Here is a 13,588-nt window from a genome sequence, read left to right on the forward strand (position 1 = left end):
TCTAAGCCAGCCAGACAAACAAGTGGCTCTCTACTGATTCATTATTCTGACTTTATTCCGTTGCTCTTTTGTTTACAAATTGGGATTCTAGCTAACAACTAACCATAGAAGTACAATCTCATCAACCGAGACCTTGAAAATGATCTCAAACTCAAGCATATTAACCTATAAATGTTCATTGTTACCGAAAACTACAACAGCAACAAATTTTCGCAAAAAGCAATTTAACTTGCAACTCCCGGAAGAATTGCTCGGTCACGAACTCGTTAACGCGGGTGGCAGCATGCATCACACTGAGAAACAACTCGTATACCAATTACTCATCCCAGTCTAGCCTAACCTAGAGGAATACACAGCGCGCTATGCAAATTAGCCAACTTGCCATTCATTATCGCTGTGCTGTTTTTCTCCTTCTCATTCGCAGGAACGACGACGACGACGACCGACGGACGTGGCTTGAGCACATATCATGGAAACGCTCTACACCGGACATATCCACGGTTTTCCACCGGCAGCCAACGTCTCGTACGGATCCCTGAGCATGACCTGGGGTTCCCAGGGTGGCCTGATTGCGCTGGGGGTCGTCCTCGGGAGCTCCGTTAGCCTGGTGGGGCTGGCGTTTGCCTTCATCACGTACAGGTGAGTTCCGGTAAAGTGGAGTTTAGAGAGCGATCATTATGATGGTATTTTTTTTTTCTTGTTGTTGTTTGCATTTGGATTAAAACTTGTTTTGTGTTCTGGCTGTTAGTGAGCCGGTACAAATGTATGGTATGACATCATTTCGAAGAAGGAAGGGGTATAACTAGGTGATTGTGATTCATCATGCAACTTCTTGAGGTGTACTGAGATTTTCTGAGTTGCACAACTATTTATGACCATGGTGTCTCTGGTAGGATAACATTATTATGAAAAAAATTTGCATCGCTGAAACACCCAACAAACGTAATCTTAGTGCCTCTCTTTCGTTTGAAGCTAGTTTCAAAATGTTTTATCGGGGGTCATTTTGCAATACATTTTGTTTGGCTTCTATTGGCGAGAGAGTTAAGTTTTGGATGTGATGTACACTGATAAATACGAAAAAATACGAAAATTACCTAGTCAACCGATCCTTATCAAAATTTCAGACAATAAAAAAAAACCCATTAGTAAGCTTTTGGAATACTTATTTCATTCAACTTCAATACCATAACCGTACGCTCGCACCTTACGCTTAACTCCACTCATAAGGTTTTGTACAAAATCTGGCTGCAGCTTATAAAGGGTGATACGGTCAAAATTTGGTCAATATCAACTTGACGTATTTCTTTCAATTTTGCATTTAAAAAACCTGAACACCCCTCATTTTAAAGGTGTGTGTGTGTAGAATGTTGCTCCTATTTTGATTTTGGAATTCACTCTTCAGTTGTCAAAATGCCGTCCAAGCAAGAAGAGCAGCGTATCAAAATTTTGCTCGCGCATCGCGAAAATCCGAGCTACTCGCACGCAAAGTTGGCAAAAGTGCTAAAAGTTGCCAAATCAACCGTTACAAATGTAATTTTAAAGTGTTTGGGGAACGTTTGTCGACAGCCAGGAAGTCTGAATCGGGGGAAAATCGAAAACCGGAAGCCGCTGAGACGACAAAGAGAGTTGCCGGTAGTTTCAAGCGAAACCCTAACCTCTCTCTCCGAGATGCCGCAAATAAGCTGGGTGTATCGTCTACAACCGTGCATCGAGCCAAAAAACGAGCCGGACTATCGACTTACAAGAAGGTAGTGACTCCAAATCGCGATGATAAACAAAATACGACGGCCAAAGCGCGATCCCGGAGGCTGTACACGACGATGCTGACGAAGTTTGACTGCGTGGTAATGGACGACGAAACCTACGTCAAAGCCGACTACAAGCAGCTTCCGGGACAGGAGTTTTATACGGCAAAAGGAAGGGGAAAGGTAGCAGATGTTTTCAAGCACATGAAACTGTCAAAGTTCGCAAAGAAATATCTGGTTTGGCAAGCCATCTGTACCTGTGGCTTGAAAAGCAGCATTTTCATAGCTTCCGGGACTGTCAACCAAGAAATTTGCTTGAAAGAGTGTTTGAATAAACGTCTGCTGCCTTTCCTGAAGAAACACGGTTGTTCCGTACTGTTTTGGCTGGATTTGGCATCTTGCCATTACGGTAAAAAGGCCATGGAGTGGTACGCCGCCAACAACGTGCAGGTGGTTCCCAAGGACAAGAACCCTCCCAACACGCCAGAGCTCCGCCCAATTGAGAAATACTGGGCTATTGTCAAGCGGAACCTAAAGAAGACCAAAAAAACTGCTAAGGGCGAGCAGCAGTTCAAGGCAAACTGGCTTTCTGCGGCGAAGAAGGTGGACAAGGTGGCTGTACAAAATCTGATGGCAGGGGTCAAGCGTAAGGCCCGGCAATTCGGATTTGGAAAAGCGGAAGCCTAACTGAATATTTTTCCTGAATTTTATACTAATTGAACTTGAAAAAGAAATTTAATTTGATTTTTTAAATAAACGATTTCACCGATTTACACGCGTTTTCCCTTGACCAAATTTTGACCGTATCACCCTTTACTGTACGGAAACCCACTTTTTCTTCATGTCTTGCTCAGATTTGACTTGATCTCCTTAGGATGCTTCCGTAGTGCCTGCTTCATAATAGTCCAGTATTTTTCGATGGGCCTTAGCTCCGGTGCATTGGTGGGGGGGGGGGGGGGGGTGTTCATGTCCTTGGGTACGAAAGTGACCCTGTTGGCTTCGTACCACTCCAGGACAACATTTGAATAGTGGCTAGATCCAGCCAGAAGATCGTATGTCCCTCGTGTTGCTTCAACAGAGGATGCAGATGCTTCTGTAGACACTCCTTGAAGTAGATCTCCCCGTTTACAGTCCCGGTAGTCACGAACGGCGCACTCCGTTTGCGACATGAGCAGATCGCTTGCCAAATCGTGGATATCTTGGCAAACTTTGAAAGCTCCCTACTTCCTCCGGAACATCAAACTTGTGCTGGGCGGTGAAGAACAGTAGCCCCGAAAGCTGCCGGAAGTTCGCCTTGACGTAAGTCTCATCATCCATGATGAGACAATGAGGCTTCGTCAGCATCTGGGTGTACAATTTCCGGGCTCGTGACTTTCCAAGCGTATTTTGTCGTTCGTCACAATTTGGAGCCTTCTGCACTTTGTACGTATGCAGTCCCTTCTGGTCCTTGGCTCTCTGAACAAAAGACTTGGACAGATTCAACTTTTTGGCCACATTCCTGACCGAAGCATTGGGATTCCGCTTGAACGCATTCACGACACGCTTGTGATCCTGATCACTAATAGAACATCCATTCTGACCGCATTTCTCCTTCCGTTTGATGCTCAGATTCTGCACGACTGCAGACCGAGGGGGAAGACAGTGAGAAACTCAGAGCAATCCAGAGTAACTCTGAGAAACTCTCTTGCTCTCTGATGAACGCTTGTATTATCTCGATTGTATAGACAGCGCAGCCCAAGCAATCACATTTATCGAAGTTTTGAACTCGCAGGACTTATCCTCAAGTACATGTCCTCACCGGAGCTGGTTGCTGGAAGGGAATATCTATCTATTCGCTTACTCTAAGCATCTGGATGCTCAGTAGTATTAAGGTGGAAATATCCTGTACAATTTCATTACCACTGCAAAATAAAAAGTGTCCTCCAGAAAGCCATCGCCCGTGATTTAAGAAAATAGCCAAAACCTCTATGAGAAATGCAACGGAACAATTTCTGATTGTAAATCCTAAGTTCTCACCAGTAGCAGTCCCATCACGACCCTACCAATTAATTGCAAGTTACACCTATTTCTTGGTCCTTCTTTCCAGGTGACACATGCCCATTCATCGTTCTCCTGTAGCGGGAGGGTCAATTCCCGTGTCCAGGACTAATCTGCACACCAACAACAGCAAAGGAGTCGCAGGGGGATTTGTCATTTTCAGCGTTATGTTATGGTTGAGGTCCTCAACTTGAGGATATGATTGCCAGCAGAGTTGATAACAGAAGAGTTAAGTCCGGACAGTAGTCATGGATGGCACAAGGGTTGAGTGGAAGGAACAAGGGAACAACTGGTAGAAAACGAGATCATTTCCATTATTTAAGGACTCTTATGACGGAATCCATTTTCCACACAATTTGGTTTAACCACTTCGCTATTTCACGGGTACACATCTGGGGATCTACTTAATGGACAAAGTTCAAAATTAATCTACATGTCTGCTGCAGAGAGGCAAGCATTTCATTAAATTTGCCCACCTGTATGACTTCTGGATGGCCAGTGCCAGTGAAAACGCGAAGTGGAGGGACTCCATGAACCTCAAATATTGCATCCGAACTAACATTTGCATGGTCAGATTTCAATGTCTATATGCCAAACTAATTCTGTTTTCGTCGCAAATTAGATCTGATCCCAGAGCAAACCAGAGTAGCTCTGAACAATTGTGAGTAAAAGAGAATTTGAGAGGTACTCAAATGAAAGCCGTCTTCCCCCTCGCTGCAGACCGTTGATTCCGAGTTGTTTTCCTCCCGATGAGATAGTTGAGGATTTTCCAGATGCTGGCGCAAAATCAACGTTGCTTTTCGGATGACTCCATTTTTTTCCAACTTTCGAAAAACTGACAGCGATAAAAATACAGTGTAAATAATACACTCCAAAGTACTTCTACCCAAATTTTAAAGAGAAAATACCCAATGGGTAATTTTCTACAGCTTTTTTTCCGTGATGCAATTTGATGAGGGACACCCTTTAACATTGCTTCTTGACGCCAAACTCAATCTACCGATTCTAAGCTTGGCCTAATGCATTGAAACGGCATTGAAACGCCAATGAATTCACTTCGGCCTGTCGGATCAAGATAAAGATTGATTCGGTCGGAGCCCTTCATTTGTTTTTGAGTATATTGGGTGCAAACATTCATATCACGCGTTCTTATTGACTTCGTTCGGTAGGATTTGAACTAAAGTATCGTAGCAAACGCATAATTTACCTGTTAAAACCTAAATCATGCATTTATTTGATGTTTTCTGCTTGATAGGCCCAAAATGGGCGCTTAGACCGAAGTAGTTCTCTACCATACGTAAAATGAGTAGTAGAAAAAGATCAGACGCTATTTCAAAACTACGCAAATTTGGGTAGAATCCACCCAGATACATCAAAACTGAACCTACCAAAAAATGGGTAAACTGTGTTGGGAGTGACAAGTTGACAAATGGACAACGTCGATTGGATTATCAATCGATTATCGATCGCAGTACAAATAAACCGTCACGGAAGTAAACGCTTCGTCCTTCGATTTAATAAAGTTGTAATTAGTGTTCACGTCAAGGGGTAAGTCACTCAGCACATTGTGTCGGAATTATATTCTACACAGCTTGGGCACATCCATTTTCGGCATACCTTCGGCACAATCTCGTAGACATTAGATTGTTGTAAATAAAATGGGAGCACTGCTGGACAACTGTTATTGAAGTTGTTCAGAACATTACGTGCTGTTTGACTGTATGTTCAGGAACAATTGAATATACCAGAGGAACTCAGACCAGCAGTTCACTTATAGATCTAAATACGAAATGTAGGTTCTAGAGTGGACTTAAGAGGAAGATACAGTTAATCAGACCTCATTAGTACCCTTAACTCAAATAATGCTGCAAATCACACAAAACAAACTACAGAAGTCTATTCATCACCCTCTAAAGTCGGTCTCTAACAATGCTCCCTACAGGTTCCAACTCTTTCCGGCCGAAAGGCTAGATTTCTGGTCATCTTTGAGGGCATTATAAAACACTAAAACACAGGACTTTTATTACCCTATGGATCACAAAACACCGAAAGTTCACACACCCGCCACTTCCCGCGTCATCCTCAATCCGATTTATGCTTGCGATTTCAAACCAAAACATTCAAGGTGTCAGAAATACCGGGTTGCCGGGATGGATATTTTACAAACAATCGCAGCTTGCTCTATGACAGGCACAATCGGCATACTTGCGGCACACTGACAAAAAAGATGACCCAAGATTGGTGTGCGGAATGACCTACCCCTTGGTTCACGTGAATAAAAGTGTTTTATGTTGTGCGAAAACGTCCTTTTCCTTTGTCCGAAATATTTTGACCGTGACGGGCGCGAACATTTTGGTACTTCGAACCGGATATTTCGGAAAATACGGACACTGTGTGTGGAGTTTTTGCGAGGATAAAGTAGAAGATCCTCACTGCGGGCTGCGAATTGCACGCAACGGATCGGAAGAGTGAAGTAAAATTTTCCCCACGAAATCACGATATTCTACGGACAAGCGTGTCACAGTGTATGAAGTGGATAGGCTTTGGCGCCATAGGAAAATTGTTGGCGCATTCCAGTGCATTGTTCGGCGGTCCAATTGTGCGTTTCGCGGAGCCATCGCGAAACAGTTCGTGATCACGCACGGTGACGGGGAGAGGACATTTTGAAAGTGAGCGTTTCTACGACGATCGAAGCGCCAGGAACGATACCGAAGCAGACATACTGGAAGCACAGCATAATTGGGAAGTAGTGTGTATTTTTACTATCAAGATGTCCTGGTGCATGTGGCTATCGAGAGGCAACAATAAATGACTGAATGTGCATGCGACTTTCTCCTTTACTGCATAACCTTGTGGGTTCTCTCAAAGGCAAGTTGTTTGATCACGGAAGTCTGCTGGAATTTTCGGTTTCACTCTAAAGCAGGGTACGCACTTCGTGGATTCCAAACGCTTGTTGGCCAGAATCGTTCTCCAATAGACGAAATCATGAGCTACTGTGCACCATGCAGCATCTTACGATGGCAGTGGACGACGACGATGTGTGTGAACGGATGATGTTAATCGAGAATGTACGGGTGTTTGCGACGGGCCGCAATCGATGCGTGACGAAGCCGGCCGCCAACGGAGATTATTCCGTTTTGCAGCTGCGGGTTCAGAGACAGAATCTTCGATGATCCTCAAACTTGTCTACCATTGTTCGGATCTTTAAGCACCTGCCAGAAACTTATTCGTACCAATACCTTCGGAGCTTCATCAAGTTCGAGCGTTGTGAGGAAGCCAAGACGTCGATTGTTGCGATTCGTTGGTTGTGTAGTGTAGCAACATCTGAGCATCCATGCAGTGAGACGTAGGAGATCCATGTACGATGATCGAAGGCTGAATTTGTCGCTTGGGGGTCGTCCATTAAATATGTCACACATTTAGGGGGGAGGAGGGTTTTTGAAAACTGTGACGAGCCATACAAAAAAAAATAAGGTCCATACAAAAAATGTGACAAAGGGGGGAGGGGAGGTTGAAAATGGGTCAAATTTGCGTGACATAATTAATGGACCATCCCTTGGGGCTGTCACTGGAAGTGTTGCCGGATCTGTGAGGCTTGTAACCGATAAGCATTGGCGTAGCTAGAAAATTTATCTAGAGGGGGCCGAAGGGGGGCCTGCAGCACTTTTTTAATTTTGCAAAACTACGGTTTATGAAAAACTCACTCAAATTGCGTCCAAAGTAACTTATTTTTGGGTACATTTTTTTTTCTGTGACCAATAATATGACATTGAGGGTTACTACTATTTTAATGGTGAAACAATTAATTTTGATTATATTTATTCCATAACAACGATTGGGACCTCGATTGGGAGATCCTTAAACGATGACTGATTTTGAACAAGCAATGATCGTTTGTTCATGTTTTTGTAATAAAATCACAGTCCAGATCTTGTAAATGTAAGCATCTCAAACTTAAGAAAATTCTCAGGGTTAGGTAATTTCATGAATTTTGAAACTAGATTTTTTTTATTTTGAATATATCACCATCAGTCAAACCTCAGACAAAGCAACCGAAATTAAATTGTAGGAGTTTAAATTTTATAATTTTATAAAATTCTGGCTGTTTCAAGGTAAAGTGCACACAGAATAAATTTGTGTGGGTGATTTCTATATGCGGGTACACTTTGTGAAAACTGAAAATGGAACATGGAACGAAATTATGAAAGATTTTGAACGTTAATAACTCAGCTGCTCTTGGACCAATTTCAATAATTTTATCACCAATCGATCAGAAATATTTCTACGCATCGATAGATTTGATTTTAAACAATAAATTATTTAAAAATGGGAAATGTCAAGCATATCATCATCATAAGCTCATATCATACGCTTAGACAAGTTTTTAATCTCCTGGTCTTCAAAATTCGTAATTCAAGATCTTAGGAAACTTACCTAGATTCTGAGCCTCACAGCATTTCTCGAGAGAAAAATTGTTCGAGATAAGAAAGTAAGAAAACACTAGGAATCAAAAATTTCGAAAAATCTTGACAGGTGGCAAAAATTGTGAATAATCAGGTTATAATTTAATTTCATCAGGTTTTTAAGATACCAGATTTTGAATGTCATGATTCTGATATTTGAAGTGAAAAAAAAAGTAATAAAGCATTTATCCAGAACATTTTTTTTTAATTTTAGAACTAACTTACAAAATCAATATTTAACTATATTTCTAATCGACAGAATTGAACTCGAAACTTGCATGATTGTGTTCCTGTTTATAACTAGATAGTAATTTAACTTATTTTTGCAAAATTTGGGATGTTTCTAATATTTTAAATTTAGTTAGTTGTGGTTAAACCCATTTTGGATCAATTTATTATTTACATGGCATTATACAGGAAAGAGCTTTTTCAGGTAATTTAATCAAAAAATACCCCCAAAAAGCGCGGGGGTGCAAATTTGTGACAAAATAGTTAAAACACCAAGGCACGGGTCTTCCCTATAGAGAATGTACAAATTTGGCCATAAAATCAAGATTCATCATTCAAGATTCCATCTGATTGCATTAGCTGGAAAACTTTTGAATACTTCCTGATCACCCTACAACCTACCAAATATCCAGTGAACTTTACTAATATCTTGGATTATATGGAGATCTTTCGAATATTTCCTGATGTCTACGAAGGATGTTTGAAAGAATGTCCTGTAACTTATGCAACGTTTCCTGAACATCTACATAACTTAGGTTTTACAAAATTTTCTTTGAAGTTCCCTGATCCAAATTCCATATTTTTTTTTTCCATTTCTTTAAATTCTTCAAAGATCTCTGAACATCTTTGCACTTCTGGAAAGACACTTAAGACATCTACAAATATCCTTGAAGTTCCTTGAGTTTAGCAAAGTTCCCAAAACCTCCAAGAAGTTCATGGAGCTTTTTTGGAGTAAGATCTCTGATAAACTGCAACGAAGTTCCCTAAACTGAAGCGAAGATCCCTGAAGTTCTTAGAAGTTTGTTAAACAATTTCTAGATCTCTTAAAAAATTCCCTGAACTTTTTTAAAATTCCTTACACTTACACACTTAGATTTTTTTGCCGAGATTGGCACCACGAAGCAGGCTCAGCATTTATTTTTACTGAGATCTCAGCAAAATTTATGTTTGTTAGACGAGATCTCGGCAAAATTTCCGTTTGTTAACTGAATCTCGGCAAATTTTTCACTGCAATCCAGCAAAATAGATTGCCGAGCTGCTCGGTGGTGTCGGCAAAAAAATCTAAGTGTGTATATGAAGTTTTACGCAGCTCCTCAAAATGCTACGAAATTCGAAAATCTTCTACAAAGTTTGCTGTTGAATTTCCACAACTATTCCAAGTGCATGAGGCTAAAGAAAAATTATGAAATTATGTAGAGGTTCCCGATCAATACTGAGCTTCCCTAAACTAAAATAATGTTCCTTTAACTTCTACGAAGGTCCTCAAATTTAAATGAATTCTCTACTTCTACGCAGTTTTCAGAACTTTTCCAAGTTCCTTTTTTCTACGAATTTTTCTGAAGGTCTATGAATTTCCCAGAATTTCTACCAAGTTTACTTAATTTCTACGATCTTTTACGAAGTTTCTACAAGTTAAAAATAAATTCCATGGCCAATTTGTAGAGCCTGAAGACGTTTTATTGCCATCGATTTGATATAATATAATTTCTCAAAATTGTTTCTTCTAGTCCAGAATATAACAAAAGTAATCAACATTACGGACTTTAAAAATTCTTTGTTGGTGGTCCAATTTTACTAATCATTGTTAAATAATTGCATTGAACTTAACAAGCTTGACAAAATACCGGTGAGTCAAAAACAAACACCATAAAAACAGGTACAACAGAAATTGAGAACTTCCGTAGATAAGCCTCGGATCGTACTACTTTTTTGATAGTTGTAGTCTTCGCTAAATATTATTGTTTCACAATTTAAATTTGTGAAGCGCAACATCGTGTAATGTTTTATTTACCCAAGCAAAGCAGGACACGTAAGAATTCTTTTCAATTCTCGTACCCACGAAGTGGAAGATAATTGTCCTGATGTGAGCTACATTTCATTCCGGTGAGACCTGTGCGAGCGATCGGATCGTTAAGCAGATTTGCTGTAGAAGAATTATTGTACCACCAGTAGAGAATACCGTGTGTGCTTTAGATATTTGGCCGGCTCCCGTAAAAGTTTTCGTTATCGCCTGAAGAACTTTCAGGCGAAGGTTTTTTTATTGGGCTCTAGAAGTCACCATCTTCGCGGTCATACCGAGCACCCTGCGCACCCAGATCTGCGCGTGGCATGTGCGGCTCCGAGTAGTTCCTCGGCGGCGTCCGAGTCGAACTAGGCCCACGTGTGGACTTGTTCACCATCGACCGTTTGTGTGACGACGAAATCAAGCGGTGGCGATAGTCGCACCATCAACTGTATGGTATCCGGAACGCTACGCTCCCAGACCACAAACCAGCGTGCGAAACGTGGTCATACTAGGCACCCCACGCTTCCAGATCTGCGTGTGCTCCGTGTGGCTCCGAGTAGTTCCTTGGCGGCGACCAAGTCGAACTAGGCCCACGAGTGGAGTTGTTCCACCGTCATCATCGACCGGCCGTGTAACGACGATAGTGAACGGCGTAGATAACAGCACCGTCGACTGCGCTCCCAGACTAGCGCTTGAAACGTGGTTGCTCCGAGTAGTTCCTTGGCGGCGACCAAGTCGAACTAGGCCCACGTGTTTCATCGAGTGACACCATCTACGTCGGCGATCGCGGTGTCAACAGCGAGCACCGTCGGCAACGGTAACTGCAGCAGTGAAGACCAGGTTAGATCGAGCCAATTTTATATTAGAAAAACGTGCACGTTTAGGGCCTTAGGACAAAAACCCCCAGAATAAATTGAGTGTCAAAGTTTAGTCCATGCTTCACATTTTATTGTCGACCGCTGGGTTGATCAGTGGAAGAATCTAGCCTATATCAGGAGATTTTGGTTTTGTTCGCGTTTTGGGTTTTGCCTGTAATTTTTGGTAGTTCCTACCTGACCTGCCCTGAGTGGACTAGCCGGGTATGGTATTTGAACACGCCCTCTCGCAGTACGATTTATCGTACTGGCGCTTAAGCGAAAGGGTTATCGAAAGGGTAGTTCTTTGAGGAGCTTGCCGATTTTGCGGACATAGTTCGAAAACATTCTGCTGTAAAAATAACTATGGTTTAGTGAATTTATCTGCTGTTTTCTGCTATTTCCGCCTTGCCATCTACCCTAACTGTTACAGGCTGAAGGCCAGCTGTGTTCGTCTGAACTTAGCCAAACTTAAACCAAAGCGATTCGTATTGCAGCTGAGCTGCGATCATCCCACGAGAAATTATGTCTGCAAGACTGTCCAATCCTGCTACTTGGTTCAAAGCACCATTCTTGGTAATATGCTGAATCTCCGAAACTCTATTCGCAGCAAACTGCTTCCATCTGGACGGTGACAAAGAAATCCAACAGTTGACGATGGTTGAATCTGCCATAAGAAACATTTCGCTTCGATGCCAATACTGTGCATGACCTTTTCGAACAGGTGAGCTAACAACAAGGCTGACGACAGTTCTAAGCGTGAAGTGGAGAGCCGCTTGTTTCCTCTATTCAATTTGTCAACTGGTGCAGCGCGTGGCTTCGCTGTCAACAACCTCACAAACACAAAACACCAAAATTTCGCACACCCGCCACTTCCCGCGTCATCCTTAATCCGATTTCAAACCAAAACATTCGAGGTGTAAGAAATACCGGGTTGCCGGTGAGGCAGGATCGGAGTTCGGATTTAGTAAGACGTCAGTCATACTCTTGGTGTGAACTTAGAATGAATTTATTGAAACGAAATATGGAGAAGGCAAGTTCGGTGAGCGAAGCGAAGCGTTGGTGACAATGTTTGTAAAATAGAGTTTATTTTTGATGCTCATGTGGTAACAATTACGAAGGTCTCAAAATACGGAAAACGGAAAAGGTTTAGCTGCTGACTGTGAGGTCGCAGTTTTGAATACATAAAGTGTGTCATAAAATCTAGGACACACACAAGGAAGTATGAATCTATATTGTTGGGTTTTGACACATGTTAGTCATGTGCCCATTATTGGATGCTACTTTACATGGGAATTAAGGAAGAGTTGTACGGCTACTACACCGGGATGGGTATTTTACCAACAATCGCAGCTTGCTCTATGACCGGTGCAATCGGCACACTGACAAAAAAGATGACCCAAGATTGGTGTGACCTACCCCTTGAATCAATCAGTTTGTGGGTTGTTAAAGCGGCTTGTTTACCGATTCTACAAATCCAAAAATTTAATTAACTATAGTTCCTGTCAGCATGTGACATGGGAAATTAAAAAAGTGAGAAAGAAAAATTAGCATTCAAGCTAGTAATTAAAAATCAGAACATCTGAACATCAGAAGATTGTTCAATATGAACGAAGATAAACAAATTAAATTATACTATCCTTAGTGAAACATTGCTATTTGGGTTCGGTGCTTTTTTTTCCTTGATTTGTTTTCCGTCGATCTTGTTTTCCGTGCTGAGCACCAATGCTACCGACGCCAGGGAGGCAACTCCTACACCTGAACCCTACCATCAACTCATGAACCGGGGACCAACGGATTTACTAGGAAGGCGTAATCAGAGATGTTATGCCTCAGAACATCCCGGCGGCGCCGACTGGGATTAAACCAAGGCCTGCTGGGGTGAGAGTTAATCACGCTTACCACTACACCACCGACGCCGCTGGGTTCGGTGCTTGTAGCTGCTCAGAAGTAAGAAATGATTATTTATCGGAATGAATAAATATAATCCAGAGTTAAACATAAAATTGGCTTATTTGAAAAATCTGAAAGATTTGTATGTATATTTAAATAAAAAATCTGTAATCTGTATATACAGCTATCTGTATCAAAATATTGGGAAAAATCTGTATATGTGGCATTATTACGATTTTAGCTACCAGCACCACCAACTATTGCTCCTCGGGCCATTCTCGCAGACACAAGCATGCGTAACCCTTGTTCGGATTCACTTCATCGATGCTCAAGACTCACACCATAAACCACAACACGAGAGGAGAAAACATCCCGTTTCACCTGAGAGTCAACGGTAATCGTGCGTGTTCGGTTCATTTCTCGTTTGCTTCGTTGGTTCACTCAGCTATGACGCCATGCACTGAACGACTTCGAATCATATTGTTTTCGTTTGTATTAAAAAAAAACTTCACAAATTGATGGAACGGATGCAAATTACTTATCACGAAAACCATTCTTCCGAATTAACATTGTAAAAACCGT

General features: G+C 41.8%; 1 protein-coding gene across 1 annotated transcript in view; it reads left to right on the top strand.

The window, feature by feature from the left end:
• Positions 1-13,588, top strand: part of LOC135698968 (latrophilin-like protein LAT-2) — a 260,484-nt gene that overhangs the window by 113,410 nt on the left and 133,486 nt on the right. The window contains exon 2 of the mRNA XM_065219136.1: positions 425-639. Within this exon, the coding sequence (XP_065075208.1) occupies positions 470-639 (170 nt within the window). The 5' untranslated portion in view covers positions 425-469. The remainder of the gene's footprint in view (positions 1-424; positions 640-13,588) is intronic.

This window comes from Ochlerotatus camptorhynchus, unplaced genomic scaffold, assembly GCF_037179485.1.
Source record: "Ochlerotatus camptorhynchus isolate MF236.1 unplaced genomic scaffold, CSIRO-AGI_Acam_v1.1 ptg000099l, whole genome shotgun sequence".
Classification (NCBI taxonomy): Eukaryota; Metazoa; Arthropoda; class Insecta; order Diptera; family Culicidae; genus Ochlerotatus; species Ochlerotatus camptorhynchus.